Source organism: Rhipicephalus microplus, chromosome 7 (assembly GCF_043290135.1).
Source record: "Rhipicephalus microplus isolate Deutch F79 chromosome 7, USDA_Rmic, whole genome shotgun sequence".
Classification (NCBI taxonomy): domain Eukaryota; kingdom Metazoa; phylum Arthropoda; class Arachnida; order Ixodida; family Ixodidae; genus Rhipicephalus; species Rhipicephalus microplus.
Genome location: NC_134706.1, coordinates 133,283,149 through 133,303,705, shown reverse-complemented (window position 1 = coordinate 133,303,705; position 20,557 = coordinate 133,283,149). Strand labels below are relative to the sequence as shown.

Sequence of the window (20,557 nt, the reverse complement as noted above, 5' to 3'; positions counted from 1 at the left end):
TTCAAACGTGGGAGCATCAGTTCATGCCACTGCAGCTCAGTTGGTAGCTTATAACTATTGCTGTAGCTTAGTTGGCACAGCATCGGACACCTTATTCGAAGGTTGCAGGTTTGGTCCTTGCTGGTGGCATGTTATCATTTTGCCACTTTTCTGTCTTTGCATTTACATTACAATCACCTCTAATAGCATCCCCTGTGTTTTTCTTGGCATCATCGGCTGTTGATTTTCATTAATATTGTGCCTAAGTTCACCACTGGAATTCAACGCAAGGCATGCACTGGCTAGCTGAAACAATCACTGACCTGTGCCCAGGGTTCGGTGCTCTTGTGTCTGTAGTTCTGCAATAGTTCTGAAATAAGCTTATTACTGGCACAACCTTTGTTTGTTATTCCTGGCTTTCTTTAGTACACTTGAAAAGCCGCGGCCAGGTCTGTGTAGAACACGTGAACCACCGGATTTTGCTTTGCGGGGCGAAGCCTTGGGACAGTATCAGGCTCTGACGTGGTCAGCCTGGCAACTAGCCCGTGCATGCTCCTGATACACCACTTCAGAGCCCGAAACTGCCTCAAGGTTTCGGCCCGCAGAGCAAAAACCAGCTGCTTGAGTGCTCTACACAGACGTGGCCAAGGCTGTACATAGCCCCCAGTGACTTCAATTGCAATGGGAAAGATTGCAAGGATGATTTTTTCCTGAACTTTGAAATTAGTATTAAAGTCTGAAGCTGTACACTCACTAGGAAATAACTGATTTTTAAAAAAAATTTTTCTCTTTTTTCTCAAGAGCGACCGGAAAGTGTTGATCGGACTGTGGTTCGTGCCACCAAGCCAGGCCCGTCAGAGCATATCAGCAGGCCACGCCGTCGTTAAGATGTTTGATAAACAACACCTGAACAAGAACTGGCTCAAAGGCGACATACATGTTTGGTCTGGGCCTCGGCTTTCTTTTGACGGGGGAGCTACCTGTCCCCGCAATTTACTTTGTAAGAAGCAAAAACACCCAAGACAAGTCTGTACAAATGCTACTAGACATTCTCTGGTCTCCTGCACATAAGGTTTTACCAAGTGAACATATTTTGGTTTTAATAAAACTGCTTTTTCACATTTTGAATGCTTATGGTGCACCTAACTATGTACTGTATTTACTCATACAATTTACACACTTTTCTGCATGGCACAAGCTAGTCCTTTAATACAGTGGAAGAGAGTGAAATATGAAGGTGAATTCATACAGTGCCCTCAACATGTAAAAACACACACGTAGGGTCGAACTTAATTAATACAGTCTCATTTCACTTTGGTCTTGTTCGCAAAATAGGATGCATCTTGGCTCACCTGCTGCCAGCTGTTGGGACATCTGTTAAATTTGTAAACAAATGTATAGGGACACCATCTCGATGTGGCTGCAGTAAACATGAGCCTTTCGTGGTGCTGACCGTGAATGTGTTTTGGAAGTGGCGAAATGTTGTGCAGCTGCCAAAGCATCATTTCTAGAATGTAAAGCAGCTTTGAGCACTATTAGTCGAGAATCTTGTCGCATTAAACTTTATTGTGACTAGAATGTACTTATTTGCGGGATTCCTAATCACTATCTCCGTATAGTGGGCAATCAAACCCACATATTCCAGATAAGCAAACAGTATTATTCTGATAGCCCCTCCAGTAGCTTCTTCACTTGCTCATTACGTTGGTGTAATGCAGTGACACTGCTGCAGATGTGCCAGATAGTGGCAAAGTGACCTTGGCTGCGCTCTCTGCCTGTTCCACTTGCCACAATGAAGAAAGAAGTGTCAGCGTAGACGCTGCTTTGAGCTGTTGTGCTTTGCCTGGTGTCATTTCAATTAAAATAATCTACTATGAGTGAGTGAGCATGAACTTTATTGAAGTCCTGAGGAGAATAAAAGCAGTGCCGAAGGCCCCACTAATCAATCTGGCGGCTCCACCAATGTCTGGGCCAGCAGACAGAGTCCTTCGGTGACGGCCCAGGCCATCTAGACAGCTTTGAGTCGAGCGATTAACTCTGCTCAGGTGTGCCACTGTGTGGGGAAGTGACCTTGGCAGTACTCTTTGCCTTGGCTACACACTTGCCACAGTGGAAAGGGAACTGTCGGGGTAGATGCTGTTTCGAGCTGCCGTGTGATGTGTGGTGTTCTCCAATTCTTATAATCCAGTTGTATTAATGAAGTCCAATCGGGACCTCGTAGAACTTTGAACCAAGTGATACTTGATACAAAGCGATTTTTTTATAACGAGGTTCTACTGAGTAATGATGCCAGCATCTGATATTTGAGCGCGTTTTAGCTTGCATCTACCTATACTTATCAGTCGTCATCAGCAACAAATCGGACGCTGTCTGTGAAACGACACTACTGAATGGCCAAATATGCAGATATGTAGTCTAAGCTAAGCTATCACATGGTTATGGTTACAATATTTCGCTGCTCAGTAAGAGGTTTTGGGTTAGATTTCAGTAGCAGTGGTCATGTTTCGCTGAAGGGAAAATGCAAAAATGCTCTTGTGCTTAGGTTTACTTGCTCGCTAAAGAGTCCCGGTTGCTCAAACTTAACTATGAGTCCCCCACTGGTTCGCTATTTGTGGAGTGGGCGAGGGGGCTCTTCTTACAGTTCTCTTCTGTTACTATCGAGCCCAAGTACCAAAAAAATAAAACACAGCTCGCTTCCGTGTTTTCGTTTAGGGCATTGCAATTTTCACTAACATCGGTCCCGAACAAAGCCTTAGAGAGCAAGAAATGGCGCATTAGACCAAACGAACTCGATATGTTGTGAAACAAAGCTTCACTGTATGCAGACTCTGACGGTTTGGGAACGTGAGATCTACTTTTCGTTTTAATTATTAATAAGGCTACACCATCAAGAACAGTGGTTACCAGAATAGCGACATACCGACATAAAAACCTGGCTACAATTCGCCTGGTGTGCGACCGATAGTGGCACTGCAAATCGCACCTGTATGAGATCAGAGCGAGAATTCGTGCACTTTCGTCGGCTACGCAAGCCCGGCGCCGTGTAGACACCCACCGTTGTGGTAAACTCAACAAAAAAAGCAGTTCAGTTGATTATCTTGCGTATGGTGGCTACTGACGCTGTTCGACCATCTGTGGGTCTCTGCTTTTGACGTTTATTTCAGAAGCACAGCGTTGTTGCTTGGAACTACGGCAGCTTGTCTCCACGGCGAGTGCTGTGCAATCGTGAAAGCTGCTGTGTGCCTCAGTGTACGTGTTTGCTTGTGAAAAGGGCATTAGCTTTCGGAACTATCCTAAAGACCTGAAGCTGAGGAAGAACTGGATAGTCGAGCTCAGAATGGAAAAGCCCCCCACACCTTCATTGACTGCGTGCAGCAAGCACTTCGCTGAAAGTGATCTTTGCTATACCCACTGTAATGGCCACTCTTCAATAAGCTTGTAACTGTGTTCGAGTGCCTCGCCAGTAGTACTTTAGCCATTTATATTGCACGCAGCCTATAAGCACAGGCGACTTAGACAAAGCACGGTGCGGCCTGTCAGTTGCATCGGTGTGCTTGTTGGCCATCTGGGAGATTTTTTGGCCCTGCCTATTGGGCTGCTACTAAAACCACTTCATAATTGCACTATAAAACACTCGTTCCATACATTAGTTGACCCTTGCGAGGCTGTTCATTTGACAATGTCTCCGCCTGATGCAGACGGTCCGTGTACAGGAGCAGCGGATGCTGCAGTGCGGTTGACAGCGGATATGAGTTTCTGCTCTGACATCACATGCAAGAGGGCACCATTGAAAAATCTAGAGGCGATATTTGCAAAATAAATCTAAGCTTATCAACTATTGGTGCGTGAATATTTAAAAATTTTAAATAATGAATCTAATTGTGTTCTTATTCACTTGGTATTTCAATAGATTAGCACATATTTCAAATACCTAATATTTATTTTTAAATACTGTTCAAATAATTGGCACAGGCAGAAGAGCCCCAAGAGGAGAACATTTTGGAACATCGAGAGAGTGCTTCTGTTTTAATTATGGGATTACCAAAATGCATGTGGCCCACCTTTTCATGGCGCTATTGATGTTGTACTGATCACAGGTGAAAGTGCTTAGGTTCAAAGCTAGTGTCACCAAAGCTTTGTGTCCTCATTTGTTATGCTCATCATTCTTGATGTTCATTTGTGAAACAGTGTTTAGTTTTAAGCCATTGCTTTTATTTAAAAGTACATGGTAACAAAGTACTGCCTTGAATTCTGAAGTAACTGCTTTTTCAAGATGCAGTTGCAAAATTTTCCATAGGCTGTCACTGCTATATAAGCTTACCTCAATTGAAATGACTGGCATTTCTTTGTTAACTATTAAGTTAATCACAATGTTCTATTGTTACAGTTTGTGACCAATTTTTCTTAATAAGATCTTAGATATTGTCCAGTTCCAGAGCTGTATTGAAAATGGCTGCCTTACCATTTGAAAGCTACTCGAATACTATTCAATGTGTTTTTCATTTTTCCACTTCCATATTTAATTTGTATTTGATTTCGTTATAAAATTCATTATTCACACACCCCTAATTGCCAACTGTGACAATTAAGCAAGATAAATCCTTCGGTGCAATATGTGTTCATTCAACAAAAATGCATCAGCGTATACTGCAGTTGATAAGACAGCAGTATATCATCAGACTGCTATTGCCTTTGACTATGGCAAAGTTAATTAAACCGTTAGCAGACAGCTAGAGAAAGTCTACGAATGGTTTATTAAGCATATCTAAATATCCCTCTTGAGGCAGCAAATTGCAAGCTTTTCACAATATTATTATATCGTGATCGTATGATGAGTACTTTGCAACAGGAAGGCTTTTCTTTATGCAGGAAAAAAAAAGACGTAGCCAGGTTTTGTAGTTTATGTACTCGCATCGATGAACTCATTCTGCATGCAAGCTTTGTTCACTTTTTGGATTTTATTACAACGGCCGTATGGACGAACCAGCGTGTCAAGTACAGCACCATTGGTTGCGAAAGACCGGTATTCACGTGCGAGAATTGCGATCTCTGCTCGGCTTCTGAACTGGTCTTCCAGAATCGGCAGCTTGGTGGTCCTCCATCAGAGTTCTTCGGGAATGATCATCTCACAAAACACAAAAGGTAAAAAAAAAAGTGATAGTCTTGTGCCTACAGCGGGAACGTTTCTGTGGCGACTTGGTGGACGAAATCGGGGACGAAATACGGCCATTTTTCATTGCGACCTCGTTGCGACTTCTCTGGTTAAATAAACATCATCACACAGGTATCATATTTTGCACTTGTTCTTGTTGACACAAGTGCAATGTACGTACAATGCGTTTTATTTTTTCTCTCCCTCTCTTTTTTCTTGCCAAACAAAAAAAGAGAGTCAGAACAGTATCTCCAGTGGCAGATAGTGTTATTTCGCCAAAGGAACCTATGTGACATGAAGATGTGAACATCTTTATCAGTAAGACAGAGTCATAATACCCGATCAGACAATCGGAACAATACATAGTTGTGAAATAAAAGACTGTTGGTGCACGAGGCATCCTGAATGTATAGGACCATTTATTACCAATAAATTGGCTGCCAGACAAAAGACATCAAAGAAAAGGCCTTCATGAAACAGATTTGGGAAGTATGAAGGGCCTACGATGCCATTATTTATCATTAGAGGCCAGATTTTCAGGCAATAAGAAATGCGTTTTAGGCGCCAAAAATTAGCAGGCAAAACACAGTTTTAGGCCCCCAGAATTGCAAATATAGGAGAGAGAGAAACAACATTTATTAAGAGTCCGGCGATGATAAATCGGGGTGGGCTTGAACCCCGGCCTAGGCATCGGCTGTGAGTCCTTGGGCTCGGGCGGCTTCCTCGGCTCCCTGGACAGCCCATAGTTGTTCGAATGCGGAGCTGAGCAGAGCCGCCTCCCAGTGCGCCCTGCGGTTCAAGACTGCCTCCTCGTTTGTACTGCTCACTGCGTCATTGGGACTTGAGCAGTACCATAACATATGCCCCAGGGTTGCCCGGGAATCGCACGCTGTGCATTTATCTGTCGAATACAGGTCAGGGTAACAAAGGCGAAAGGTCACTGGATTTGGAAAAGAGTCTGTTTGGAGTTGTTTCCATGCAACTGACTGCTTCTCAGTTAATTTTCTATGTGGTGGTGGGTATTTATGCCTACCGAGCTTGTAGTGCTGCGTAATCTCACTGTAGCTATAGTCATACGTTCCTCCCACCAACGTTTCTGGACTAGGCAAGTTGCAAAACTCCCCTCGTCAGACTACTCGTCACACGGTGCCGGGACAGCTTCCGGTTTGGTGGCGCTGGCGGCGCAACAAGCTTCCGCTAGCAGACGAAAACACGTAGTCGTCGTGGCAAGACGCTGTGGTGGCCGTTTTGCAAGAGCTTTGTCAACAGTATATTATCGAGATTTGTTGTGCTGCCGCAGAAGCTTAATACTGCGTAATATTAAGCGGTGTAAGGCAAATACAGTATAATTATGGTTTTCTGAACTGCCCACAATAAACAATGCTTGATATATATGGCATGGCATACGAGTTGTCGGTTTGTTGCTAGTTAGTGTACGTTTGCAATAGATTTTAGACGCGAAAACCCAATTACAATGTCTGGCATCCTTTTTTGTAGCTGTGTTTTCCGGGCTTCAAAATAAATTACTATGTGGGGCAATCTTGTGGCTTTTGTCTGGTTATGTAGTCAGCTTTTTTTTTTCATGTCAGTCACATTCTTTAGCAACTTAGACCGTCGAAAAGCTACGGGTGCGGCCATTTTCTTGAGTATGTCTTCCCTCTGCTTCTTATGGAGTTCCTCTAATGAAACCTGTTAACACAGCTGCAGCCAAAGCTTTGAGCAGAGACCGCGCTTTGGGGTATCGGTGAAGCACTTCGTAGTCATTACTCACGAGTCTGCCTGCCGATGCACTGGGACAACATGAACACACTTCCAGATTTTCTATGTCCTCCAGAAGTTCGGCCGATTGGGTGATGGTATCTGCATTGCCAGGCGACTTGGCTAAGCGATTGTGACGGCTGCTAATGGTGACTGTCATGTCTACTGCGACGAAAACGCATTTCGCCACAAATAGCGCTCTTTTTTTTTTGAGCCATAGAAACACCACAAGACATCTTGTCTCGCCATTCTCAACAACTTTCCGCCAGCATTCAAACAAACGTTTTCTATGTCTTTAAGCTAAATGACGCCACTAGTTGATGGCATGTCGGGATTATTTCACTGTCTTCGAGCTCAGTGCTCGGAGATAGTCTATTCTTTTTCGCCGATGATATTCTGCAAAAGACCCCACTCCTATCGGGCAGCTTTCGCTTCTTCGTCGCGGGCCCTGCAACAAAAGTAAGCGGGCAAGGTAAGCGGGCAAGGTAAGCGGGCAAATTCGGTAATATTCGTAGAACGCATCCTTTGACGAGGTCCCACTTTCCTCTTGCGATTTGTACCTTCTTACCATATGACGTGGGTGAAAGTCTTCAGGATGTCCTTCTCATGATAGAGTATATCACACACGTGAGGGGCATGGGCAGTTTCTTATCCGCACGAGGAATAGCGTGGTCCCATACCTCTCGCTGCTCAGGTACACGTGGGTACATAAGAAATGTGGTGTCTCTCACTTCCTGTAGCTACTCTACAGCCGAGAACGCAACATGTGGGCATGATGAAAACACGCAGCACATACAAAGCAGAATAGGGCGCGTTGAAGCATAAAACTTTTCACTCAGAAAGAAACCTCCAGGGATAAAGACGGACTGCAACATGCAGAGCCGACGGATGTTACGGGAGTGACATGAGCGAGCGTGCAGTGAGTGAATCCGGATGCGACAGCAGCGCCACATTTGTCGCTAGCAGCGGCGGCGCCGCGCAACACCGCTCAGTTTTCCAACTTACCTGGTTCTAGAAACGTTGCCTCCCACTCCCACACTAATCCGCGTGTTGTCCAACTGGTAGGTGTTCTGTGTGTTGCCTTTGTAGAGGCGGCATCGGCATGCGCGGCTGCTCGATTCGTGAGCTCTCGAGCCGCTGCGTCTGCAGCCTCGTTGCTGGCCAGAGAGCAGTGCGTGGTATCGCGTTGTGCAGAAATACGTTCAGTCTAGCACCACTTGCCAACAGAACAAGACACCGTGGCACCTTACTGGTATGTTACAGCCGCTCCCGTTGCCGGCTCGCCCATTCGACCGGGTGGGTATCGACCTCTTCGAATTTTTGTAAAAATTTATTGTTCGTATATTTGCGTGTTCTGATATGGACACCTGCCCACACGCTTATAGAGGAACAATAAATTTTCACAAAAATTCATGATTTCAACCTGTGTGCGCGACAAAAAAGCAAAAAGGAGGAGGTTAATTATAGTTCATGGTGGCACAAAGGCGCCAATGGTTTAACATAACCGTGTGATTGTCCTTTTTCCCGCACGGTTTGCAGAACGCGACCCCTCTTTTCATTGTCTAGCACAATGAGTTAACTGTCAACCATAGAATAAACACTCTCCGGGGTTTTCTTTCCGGCGTGGCTGCGAAGGGCAGCACAAGAGCAAATAGATAGGTGAAATGGTCTTTTAGCCTCGCATGGGGTGGGTCGATCGTGGAGGGCCAATTTCTCCTCTGTCGGGGAACACCTTAAAGGGCCGCTCACCAGGTTTGTACTTCTCACTAGGGTGCTCAAGATCACGTTTGCAAAGATTTGCAACGCTGCACGCCCCGGAAAGGGTTGAAATGTCATGCTGAACGCTGGCTGTCTCATTTCACGGGCACTCGCCCTTGATGGAGAAGGCAGCGGCGGATCGAACTACACGTTTTAAGGAGGGGGGTGGGGGGGCGCTTGAAGTAACACTAGAGCAGGTGGGCGCAGTCCTAACTGTTTTGTTTTTAGTAGCACGAAAATCCCTTCGAAGTACAAATACTACTCATGTGTGCTCATAGCGGTCACTCATTTGTTCTAATTGGTGAAAAAAGGTGAACAACAAGCCCTGAAGAGTGGGGGGTGGGGGCTGAGTGCTGACACATGGCTTTACGACGGGGGAGACCGTGATTACCGCCCCACACCTCTAGATCTGCCACTGGGAGGAGATGACATATAACATGGAATGGTCCTGCGTGCGGTACGTACAATAGCACGTGACACTGCGACAATTAATCGGAGCGACAGGTGTAATTTGCGCAATCTGTTGCTTGAATAGAAGAATGAAAGTTATTAGAAATATTAAAACTTGTCCTCTCTACGCGAAGTGCAAATTGGGGAATGAAGCAGTGTTTCTGTTGGACCACTGTCGAACATACTTATTCAACACCTGGAGGTAAAATGAACATGGCAGCGTTATTTTTCAATGTTTTTTTCCGTTGTTTGCGTCCACAAAACAGAGCAGCAGTTACATTCTGAAACCAAAGCAATTCATTTGCAGGTTCAGAACACCAGCTAGCTGTTTACTCGTCGGTATAGCTGCACAGCAAAAAATATTTGCTTTTCATTGCTCTGAGATTACACCAGCTATGACGTGTAGAGAACATGGAGTAATGCATCGTTATGTATTCTGAGGACATCAGTGACAACACAGCGACCGCAACGAAGTGCGGTAAGCGCATATTTATTTTTGGTACAGCGACTGAGCGTCAATGTGAAAACAGATCATTAAACGCTCACGAAAGACTTGCACACTGACGAATACATTTTGGTGCCATTAGTAACCAAGGCGACAACGAGAGACCAGTAAACATGATAAAAAAATTGATCGTTCATTACACCCATAGGTAGCGTTGTCAGCAACACCTCTGTTGGCTCTTTCATGGGCCTCATACAACATCGACTGGTGAAAGTGTGTTGAAATAAATGTAGCCGCTTGACAAACTATAACCAAAAAGAGACACGGTGTATTGGGAGACTTATAATGCTTAGACCTCATTCAATTTTGTAGCGTGCACCTAAATTAGATTGCAGGAATGTTCTTGAAGTACACCTCAAATATAAATGCTGCTGTGGTGGCCGGAGAATTCAGTCATCGTCATTCAGCTTAGCACTGCAATAACATGGGAGCTAACCTACGAAGGCAGGGTTGTAGTATAGCGACGGCGCGATCATTCATCATGACGGTGACTATTAAATTATAGCGTGTGTCATGTCCTGTTGCTGCAATTTGCGTGCTCGAACATTTTATTGGTCTTACTGCGGCAGCTGCAGACCTGAAAAGCTTCATTGCATATAAGCGAAGAAGGAGTTTCGGCAAAAGGCTGAAGCTATGAATGCAATAGCAACCCGTCGGACTGTTATAAAAAGTAAGTTTGCGAGATTTAGGAGCCATAATAAATGTAAACATGGTCGAATGTGTTTTCGCCGACATTCGTCCGGCGTTTCCTTTCTTGGCATCGGTCGACGTCGACGATACCAGTGACGGTATAGCGAGAAGTACAGTTGCAATGCACTTCACCAAAACGTCCACTTCAGACTGTCCCAGGCATGGCTGTGTGGGAGTCGACGCCGAAAGCAGGTGGATGAAGGGAGAAGCTTGCTTGTTCCTTGATATATATATATATATATATATATATATATATATATATATATATATATATATATATATATATATATATATATATATATATATATAATGAGATCTAACAGACAATAATGTGCCAAAGAATGTATAGGGCCCGTTATTAGAACCAATGTAATGTAAAATAAGAAGAAAGAAAAGTGGGTGAAAAAATAACTTGCCGTGAGCAGGAATCGAACCTACGACTTTCGAATGACGCGTTCGATGATCTACCACTGAGCTATTACTTTTTTTTTCTTTATTTCCGGTAAACTTCACAAAGTGGTTACTAAGATATATTACAATTCACTACATACAATACAAAAAAAAAAAGCTTAAAACATAACTATACCACTTCGCATCCTAGAATTTCTTCATGGTCAGTAGGGCTTCTACCCTTTTTACCCACAAAGGTACACATTCGTCTGTTCTTACTACCTCAAGTAATCTTGAGATGCTTTCCTTAAAATACTCTCTTGCTGGTCTTCTGTCTGGGTCACAATGAAATCCAGCCATTCTAGAGCGCCATATACTGTGCAAGGCAGTCATCATGATAAAATCGAAAGGTAATCCATCCTCGTTCTCTATTGCCAAATACCTGATACCATGAGGGTCTAACGGAAACTCTTTTTTGATTGTCCTTTGTAATACGTCCCAAAGATAAACTCCTTCCCAACAGTGCAGGAAAACATGGTCAATAGTTTCCGGTTTCTTACAGATTAGACAGTGAGATCCCCAAGGCATATAAAACCCGCGCTCCTCTAGGAAGGTTCTTATAGGAAGTGTTCCAGTGTGTAATTTGAAAAAGAACGTTTTCGCACTTGGAGCTGCTGGCATTTTTTTTACTCGTTTAAGTACGTTCTGACCCTTGCGTGCTGTATATAGCGCTCTGTACAGTGGGACGGGGAGCATCGTGTCACATAAATCTTTGTACAGTTTTTTCTTTCCAACAGACCACAGGTAGTCAGTTGAAAAGCGAACACACAAAAACCGCACGCTGGCCACTACTTCTTTCATGTATCCTTGCACAGCCCCTGGGGTAACATGGGTGCTCACAACAAACTCGGGCAACAGTCTACTTAGTCTTGTTTGACACACTGTTAGTAGGAAAGGATCTCTTGTCTCACGAAAAAAGAAAAACCTATTTACTAACTGCTTGATAAACAGATGTCCTAGCCCAAGGCCTCCACACTTCACCCGTCTAAACAAATTCGTGCGACTGCACCTTTCCCAGTTAGACCACCACACAAATATTGCAAACACCCGATGTAATTTTTGCACATTGACTCGGGAACAGTACAGCACTTGCATCACATACCACAGCTTAGACACAAAAAACCAGTTGCATGCAGTAGCCCTAGCAAACATGGACAGATAAGTTGCATTCCACCTATTCGCTTTTTCTTTAATTTCTTTCGTTTGCTGTGTCCAATATTCATCAGTACTTTTGTATGACTCGAGCGGTACTCCAAGATATTTAACTGGCGTTCTTGTCCATTTAACGGCTGCGAAAAATTCTGGTGTTGAAGGCCAATATCCATGCCAGAAGCCGAGGCATTTACCCCAGTTTATGTGGCTTCCTGTAACTTCGGCGAAATATTTAGAAACTCTAATTGATTCTTCAATACCGACATAGGTAGTGCTACAAATCGCAACATCATCAGCGTATGCGAGTAGTTTGACCTCTGAAGATTGTACTCTAAACCCATTAATGATGTCATTCTGCAATATCGACTGACATAAAGTTTCAATATAGATGCAAAACAAAGGCGGACTAACAGGGCAACCTTGACGCACTGAGCGCTCGATTCTTATGGGGGGGGGGGGGGGGGCCCAATGTCTTGTTGATGATTAGTCTCGTACTACCGTTCCGATATGCCATGGCTACTCCGTCAATAATTATCTTACCAACATTAATGTGCTTCAATACTGCAAACAAAAGAGCGTGGGAAACGCAATCAAACGCTTTCTCCAGATCCAGCTGGAGTATGGCCACACGAGCATGACAGGTGTCAACACATTCGAGCACGGATCGCATTTTATGAACGTTTGTAACTATGGACCGACCTTTTATTCCACACGTTTGGTGTGGACCGACGATATCTTTTATTACTGACTGAAGTCTGGCCGCCAAAATTTTCATTAATATTTTGTAGTCTACGTTTGTCAGTGCGATTGGCCTGTACGCTGTGACGTGTCTGAGCTTTTCAACCTCGTCTGTTTTCGGAATCAGAACGGTACGCGATTCACCAAAGGATGGTGGTAATTTCTTTTCCTCATATGCCTCATTAAAAATGCCCGCAAGTATTGAAGACAATTCGCTTTTAAAACATTTGTACCACTTCGCACAAAGACCATCTGGTCCTGGAGATTTCCCAGGATTTAACTTATCAATCGCCCGTTCAACTTCAGATGCAGATATAGATAATTCCAAAGCGTTTGTCACTTCCTCACTCACTTGCGGCATGAGTCCTAAATATTCGTCTTTAAATCTTTCTAGGTTTGCCTGTCTACACGCAAAAAGGTTTTCAAAATGACTTGAAAATACGGATAAAATGCTGTCCGTATCAGTTACTTCGTGACCATCCTTCTCTATTTTCTCGATATGATTCCGTCGAGCGTTCGTTTTCTCCACCCCTAACGCTCTTTTGGTTGGCGTCTCTCCAGCCGCTAAAGCCTCGGCCCTAGCACGGACGAGTGCGCCGCGGTAGCGTTCCTCGTCATGCAGTGCAAGTTTCTGCTTAATATTGCGTATGTCAATTTTATACTCTCCCGGTTGTCTGCACTCCAAGTCTACTAGTTTTTCCAAAGTCTTTCGGAGTTCTTTTTCTTTCTTTTTCCTTTCATAACTCAATGCGCAAGAACGATCAATAGCTTTTATTTTTATTTGCTGCTTGAACTCTTCCCATTGTTCTGCAAGTTTAGCTTCATCATCCATTTTTATTTCATTGATGCAGTTCATAACCTGATCTACGAAATATTCGTTAGTGATCAAAGAGGAATTCATCTTCCACAGCTCCCATGAGAAAGTTCCACCTTGTGTTTTCTCTCCCATATCACATTTAACTAAACAATGATCGCTAAAGTGTATTGGGTAAACAGCATATGTCTTGCAGTGGGCTATTAATTCAAGCGACACGTAAATGCGATCAAGGCGCGCATGGCTATTCCCCTGAAAATGTGTGAAACGCACCTCCCGCGTTCCCTCCATACAGCAGCCCACGTCTTCTAACTCGAATTGAGTAACTACGTCCGCTAGCGTCCTACTACTTTTATCGTAATTGGCGCGTCCATTTGCTCGATCTCGCCCATTGAGGACGCAGTTGAAATCACCAATACAGATTTCCTTTCCAAAGTGAAGTGCTGCTTTACGCTTGAAAAAAAAAAGTGATCGCTCCTCACAAATGGTTGGTGCATAAATACCCACTATACGCCACTGACATTCATTGAATACAAAATCACAGGAAACCAATCTACCAGATGGGCAAGCGAAGGTATCTTGCACTACCAGACCCGGTAACTTCTTAATGAACAAAACGCAGCCTGCAGACGTGCCTATTGCTTGACTTACAACTGCGTGGTAACGCGCCGTAAACCTCAGCACCATGCCCCGGGTCTCCCCCTCACCGTCTACTTTCGTTTCTTGTACAGCAAGTACATCCAGATCATGATCCACAAGTAGCCTGTAGACTTGGCTCTGTTTCCGCTTGGCGGCGAGACCTCGAACATTTAACGTTGCCACTCTAAGTTTCGGTGCAACAGCCATGTCTACACAGTGAAGAAGTTAGCCCGGGGCATGGTGCTTACCTTCGGCGTCTAGCATAGAGCTAGACATCTTCGGAGCCTCCAGGTGGACCCGTGCCACTGGAGGACAAAGGTGGCCAGTGATTGTCCGATATCGGGTTGGGACGCAGCCTTGTGCTGCTGCGTCTGAACGAAGTCGCCTTCGCAGGTGGCCCCTCTTCTTGCTTTTCGCTGGACGCCTCACGCCGTCCTGCAGACTGCTCGCGGGGTCCTTTGCTTGGCGCCGCACCACTGATACTCTCGCACGACACTGGAAGTTCGGTTAATTCCACCGGCTCAGGCTCCTTCGATGAGGTGCTTGTGAAGCCTTCTTCGGTTTGGCCGGCTGGCTCTTGAGTAACCACCTCCCCAGATGCTATGTCTGCTTTGGCTGTTGGTTCATCACCACCAGTCGGTGTAACTGTACCTGTTGAAGGTTCAGGGTTCACCGCGTTGCCTGCGACTTTCGCCGCGTCTTCAGCCTCGGTCACGTCCATCACCAACTCTGCTGTGTCGTCACCTTCGGCTGGTCCGATAGCCGATGCGTACGTGCGCATGCACGCATCTTCGCTGTGGCCGAACCGCCGACAACGCGAGCATCGGGGTACCTTACACTCTCTTCTAACATGGCCGGTACCTTGGCAGCGCAGACACTGCATTGGCCGACCAGGTGCAACCACAAGTGCCAGTTCACCAGCCACCCTGCTTTGATGGGGGAGATCTTCAACCTTCACGCCACTCTTGAGCTTAAGAAGCACAGTCCGTGTGGTTGAACCCTTGTCGCTGACACCTTGAACACGCCAATGCTCCCTTGTAACTTGTACGACCTTCCCATAAGCCGCCAACGCCGTTCGCACGTCTTCATCGTTGACGCCGTACAGCAGCCAATGAAGACGCAGCCGCATCTGCTGATCCTGGGGGTCTACGATGATGCAGCGTCGGCCCTTGACTTTCAACTCCCTCACATCCAGCAAGCGTTTCGTAGCGTCCGCGTTGTTCATGGTGACTGCCCAGACATGATTTATCTGGTAGGCCCCCAGTGCCAACACCTCCGGCAGCAGTCCTGTAGGTCCGAGCGCGTCTCGGAAATCTTCGACTCGATACGGCCTGCCGCGCACATCACCGTGTAAAAACACGGTGTTTTGCGCGACGCGTCCCTTGGGCAGTGGTGGCAAAATAATCTCATATCCTGCGTCTTGGTCTTCGGTCATCCTGTTACCGCGGCTAGTATGTGCCGCAAACGCCGCTCCTACGGAGCACATGATTCTTGCGTCCGACGCGCGTGAGTGCCGACGAAAGAATGACCACTGAGCTATGACGGCGGCTATGCCCCCAGCCACTTTATTGGGTTCGTATGTAAATTTAAACTATGGTGGCTAGAGGGGGGAAGTGTGACGGGCGCTGTATTCCCGCCATGGGAGAGGGATGCGCGGAACGCAATGAAAGTTCTGGCCGCCGCAAGGGGCGCTGGTGTAGTAGTAGGTGCTCGCCACGCTTGCTTTGGCACGCTCTTTCTCTCTTGGATTCGCTCGCAGGATTTCAAGCTGGACGGTTGTGCCCTCGCGATCTCCGACTTCAGCGTAGCTCCCGCCGACTGGTTCGCCCTCCGCGGTCTCCTGAAGCCGTGCAGCTCTCGCATTGTGGTGCCCCGCCCTTGGACTGCTTCGACCGGATCCCCACTTTCCTATCTCCTTCTTTTTCCTCTCGTTGGCTGTCTTCTTCTCCGTCTATTTTCATTCTATTCTTTTTATCCCTCCTTCCCCCCAACCCTATAAGGCACTGCGCCGTGTCGCCTGAAGGCAGACAGAAATTACGTGCCTTTTTCCTCTTCATTGTAGCCACTACCACCACCCTCTCTGTGCTGTGCCGTCACCTTGTTCGGATGCTACGCGCTCGCTGTCGTTTGTTTACCCATGTGTTCTGCGAACCATGCCGTCAAGTCGTGCAAGTACATGCTTCGTCTCTGGCTGTAAAGGCGGGTATAGATCGTGCTCGGAGAAGCTTTCCGTCTTTAAAGCCCCGAAGGATCTCTCGAGGCGAGAGCAATGGGCTCGAAATATTAAGCGGGCTGACAAAGAGCTAACGAGAGACAGTGTCGTTTGCGAGCGGCATTTCGACGCCAGTTTCATCGAAAGGACATACCGCCACATTATAAACGGTGAGGTTGTCGAGATACCCCGCGATTGTCCGCGTTTATCAGAAGATGCGGTGCCTACGCTGTTCCCAGACGCACCGAAGTACTTTACCAAAAAAGCGCCCGTGAAAAGAAAGGACAGAAATACATGTGAGCAGCGCGGACCTGCTAAAAAACGGCAAAAGCCGAACTCTGTCAGCAGGCAAGAGCCAGAAGCACACGTGCAGCAGCAGGAGAACGAGGATCCCAATGTTCTTCCCGAGGTGGAGACATCTGATGCAGTTCACGCCGACGCCAAAGTTCAAAGGGTGTGCGGCAACCTCCGTCTACTGGACGAAACATGGAACAAGTTAACGTTTTGCAGTGAACGTGATTCTGCGTTATACGGCGTTTGTGAGCTCGAGGGCGAGCAGGTGGACCACATCTTGCTGCCCAAGTTTGTGAAATTCAAAGCTAATAGCAGCCAACAGAACTCATTGTGTTGCTTTGTATACTTGAGGGGCAAACTGCATTCACAGTGTACCGTCTCCTCGCCGGAAGAAGCGCAGTCGGTGCTCGACAGCACACATGCACTTGCATTGTGTCAAGGCTGCGGCATGAGACCGGAAAAGCAAGGACAGTATGTATTGTTTGCTGGGAATTACTTTTCTGCCAAGTGTACTTATGTGTGTGAGAGTGGCTCCTGCATACACTGCAAATACCTCAGAAAACTGGTGCAAAACCAAATGTCGCGAAAGCGGCGTAGCGGGGGCATGTACAAACGTCAGAAGAAGCTCGCTAACACACGCCGCAGGTTGCGTACTGCTCAGAAGAAGCTGCTGAATGCAGAACGCGAATTAGCAGCGATGCGGCAGGCAAATCAACAAATTGCCGACGAGGTGCTGGGCGCTCACATTAAAAGTTTGCCTGAAAAGCAACAAATGGCTGTCAGGGCCTGCTTCGAGGCAGCTACAAGAAAATCAACATCTGGGATGTTGTATGAGAAGGAATGGATTTTGGAGTGTGTACTTCTGCGGATGCGTAGTGCTAAACTATACGAGCAGCTTCGTAAGCAAAAAGTTCTTATATTACAAAGCAGGACGTGTCTCCAGCGCTATACTCGCAGCTTCAAAAGTGGCTTTGGATTTAACAAAGCAGTTTTCAACGCCCTTGCTATCAAGACTAAAGATATGGACATCTGCAGTAGACATGAAGGCATCATCTTCGATGAGAGGAAGTTGGCTGAGCATTTCAACGTCAGTGCAGCAGGTAAGCGCTACCATTTCTTCAATCGAGCATCAGATCACTGAAGATGCACCACGTTTGCCCAGTATAGGGCCTGTTTTTATACTGCGGAGGCAATCAGTTTTTCGTTTTTAACTTATTTCCAGGGACAGTGGAAGGCTTCGTTGACCTCGGAAAGTTCACCCAGGAGGAAGATGGGACGACTCCAGCCGACCATGGGATGGTGATGATGTTTCAACCTTTTCAAGGTGAGGAAGCGTTATTATCAATTTTGTGTGCCAACACATGTTTACTGATAAAAGCACTTTCACTTTGCCAAATTAATGAAGAACTTCAAGTCGGCTCCTTATTAGATGTCACGTTTATTGAGAGTGCCTAGTCAGCATAGCGAATTGCACTTGTGTAAGGTGCAAGAAAGCCTGTCAATTTTGTGCGAAACAACTTAGCAGGTCAGGCAGCTGTCTTGCTATAAACATGAGTCTAACTATATGACTGATTTTGTGCAGGTGACTGGACACAGATATTGGGAGTGTTTTCATCCAAAGGGAACATCAAAGCAGAAATGCTGGCAAAGCTTCTTCTAGAGGCCATTCTACTGTCAGAACAAGCCGGACTTTTCGTCGACTTTGTATCCTGTGATGGAGCAACCTGGAATTGGAGCATGTGGAGGTCATTTGGAATTGGCGGTATGAAACAGAACTATTTGTTCTATTGTGGCCAATTTCAACATGCCTGCTATGTCCATGTGGCACGTGAAACAATATATATGCATCTCAATATCAGGGATATATTCCCAGAACAGTGAGGTTTGAAAAGCAGAGATGCTGACTGCTTCTTTTTTCTTTATTTCAGCATCCTCAGTCAAGACCACCTGCAATGTTACCCACCCTGTGGACCCCTCCAGAAAGCTTCACTTCTGCTCCGACTTCCCACATTTAGTGAAATGTGTTCGCAACTCATTTGTAAGCACCGGGTTCACCACTCAAGATGGTCGTGCGTGTGTTGAGGACATTGAGGCAGCATGGGAGAAAGACAAAAGTTCTTTAACTCTGAAGGCCATGCCACATATTACGAGAGTGCACATTCGGCCCAATTCTTTTGAGAAAATGAAAGTTAACTTGGCGTTCACACTGTTCAGTGATAAAGTTTTGAAAGGCATGTTTTTGTTCGCATCAGTCATAGTCGAGATTTCTCGTTCAAAACTAATGCCCACAGTGGAGCTTGTAAAGCGAATGAGTTGACTAATAGCTGTGATGACGTCCAGGTGCCCGCGAGAGGGGCTCAGACCATCATCAGAGAAAGTTGCTGAGCTCGAGGCGTTCCTTTTATTTATGGATCACTGGGAAGCAGTAGCAAAGACAGCCGGTGGGGGATTCGTGAGTAAGAGCACAGCAGAAGGTTTGCGTGTTACTTTATGTAGCACGCTTTCACTTCTTACCTACTTGACAAAGTCTCTCGGCTTTAGGTACATGCTAACAGCCCGACTCAGCCAGGACAAACTAGAGAATGTTTTCGGAATAATTAGGCAATATTCTGGTACTAATGACCATCCAAATCCCGGGCAGTTCCTAGTGACTGTAAATTGCTTGTCTTTTTACAATCTTGCTAGACCACCAAAGAGTGGGAACTCCCCAGCAGAGCTAGTAACAGCTCTCATTGACACTTCATCACCAGCCACAGGTGATGCCATTTTCGGCATACGAGACATGATCGAAGATATGCTTGAAGTTGGAGATGTTGATGGGGCTAGGTCTACACTGCAGTCTCTAAGTGGTGACCACAGCAGCTACGCCGTTCAGAAAAGTGACAGCCGTCTCATTTATTACGTTGCTGGCTATGTTGCGAAAAAATTCAACAAAAAAAAGCTAACGAGTGCATTTCCACTCTTGCCACCAAGAAATCAGGAGCCATTGTCAAACCGAACAGTGAATTAGTCTGTGAATTCGACAAAGGAGGATTCCTGTATCCTTGTGACAATCTGGCCAAACTTGTGAAAACCTTGGAGGATACATTTACGTTCTACTTTTCTGCTGAAAAGTTGCACTCCTTCAGCATACACGATTTCATGCAGTTCTTGGCAGGTATCAAACTGGATAGAGTTGGCTGCGAAATTCACAGCAAAGAACTGACCGCAAAAGTAGTCCAGTTTTTTCTGCTCACGCGTATGCACTTCTGGACAAAATCTTTGAACAAAGACAGGAGTGTCCAAAGGGAGCGCCAGAAACACTTGAAGTTGAGGAGGGTCAAGTAATTTGGCCTCTTAACGTGATATGGAAGTATGTTATGACAAATGTGTGATAAGTAAACATGTTTTACCATTTCCCTTGCGTGTATTTAGTATGCATCTAAAGCCGTAAGTTAACAGAAATCATTGGATCTTGCATAGATAGAACTATCGCTAAAATATTCAAACAAAATGTTCAATATCAAAGAGCCTCCAGCTGCAGCATTCCAATCTCCACTTCAAGTTTCTCAAGGAAAAGGAGCCGGAAAACGTAAATGCTTCGAAGATTTCACGCCGAAGGGAAGCCCCTACAATTAAGAGGAAATGAAGGGGGGGGGGTACGGACTGAGAGAAAATTAAAAAAAAAACGCACTGCACTGCAGCCAATATATTCGCTATGAATGATGGAAACAGTTTAGTGTTTTTCCCTCTTTGTGAAATGTAAAGTCGGCAAGTCGTTTATTTCAACTGAACTAGACTATAAACATGGTAAAATCAGCTCAACAAGAACACGATAATAAGAACGACATAGGACGGGCGCTGAAAATCTAGCGCCTGTCCTCTGTCGTTCTCCTTCTCGCCGTACTTTTGCGCTGCTTTTACCATGAAGACCAACCAACTAGCCTAGTTTTGCACGCTGTTGCAGATTAAACATGTCAAAGGAAA

The 20,557-nt window shown here is 45.7% G+C and overlaps 3 protein-coding genes across 3 annotated transcripts in view; all 3 read left to right on the top strand.

Annotated features, from left to right (window-relative positions):
• LOC119179571 (uncharacterized) overlaps positions 1-1,107 on the top strand; it is a 92,343-nt gene extending 91,236 nt beyond the window's left edge. The window contains exon 13 of the mRNA XM_037430679.2: positions 781-1,107. Coding sequence (XP_037286576.2) covers positions 781-866 — 86 coding nt within the window. The 3' untranslated portion in view covers positions 867-1,107. The remainder of the gene's footprint in view (positions 1-780) is intronic.
• A 6,422-nt stretch (positions 1,108-7,529) lies between these two features.
• The window catches only part of LOC119179862 (uncharacterized), a 52,305-nt gene continuing 39,277 nt past the window's right edge, over positions 7,530-20,557 (top strand). The window contains exon 1 of the mRNA XM_075869743.1: positions 7,530-8,141. Coding sequence (XP_075725858.1) covers positions 7,992-8,141 — 150 coding nt within the window. The 5' untranslated portion in view covers positions 7,530-7,991. The remainder of the gene's footprint in view (positions 8,142-20,557) is intronic.
• Positions 12,384-20,215, top strand: LOC119179065 (uncharacterized). The gene is made up of 4 exons (XM_075869742.1): positions 12,384-17,691; positions 17,814-17,915; positions 18,174-18,353; positions 18,520-20,215. Exons 1-4 carry the CDS (start codon positions 16,239-16,241, stop codon positions 18,906-18,908), a joined length of 2,124 nt encoding a protein of 707 aa, XP_075725857.1. The 5' UTR covers positions 12,384-16,238; the 3' UTR covers positions 18,909-20,215.

Bases quoted from the DNA above. Each gene is read 5' to 3' on its own strand.
- LOC119179065 (XM_075869742.1), top strand. From the start codon at position 16,239: ATGCCGTCAAGTCGTGCAAGTACATGCTTCGTCTCTGGCTGTAAAGGC. The intron at 17,916-18,173 runs GTGAGGAAGCGT...GATTTTGTGCAG, and splicing joins GATGTTTCAACCTTTTCAAG to GTGACTGGACACAGATATTG. The intron at 18,354-18,519 runs GTATGAAACAGA...TCTTTATTTCAG, and splicing joins GAGGTCATTTGGAATTGGCG to CATCCTCAGTCAAGACCACC.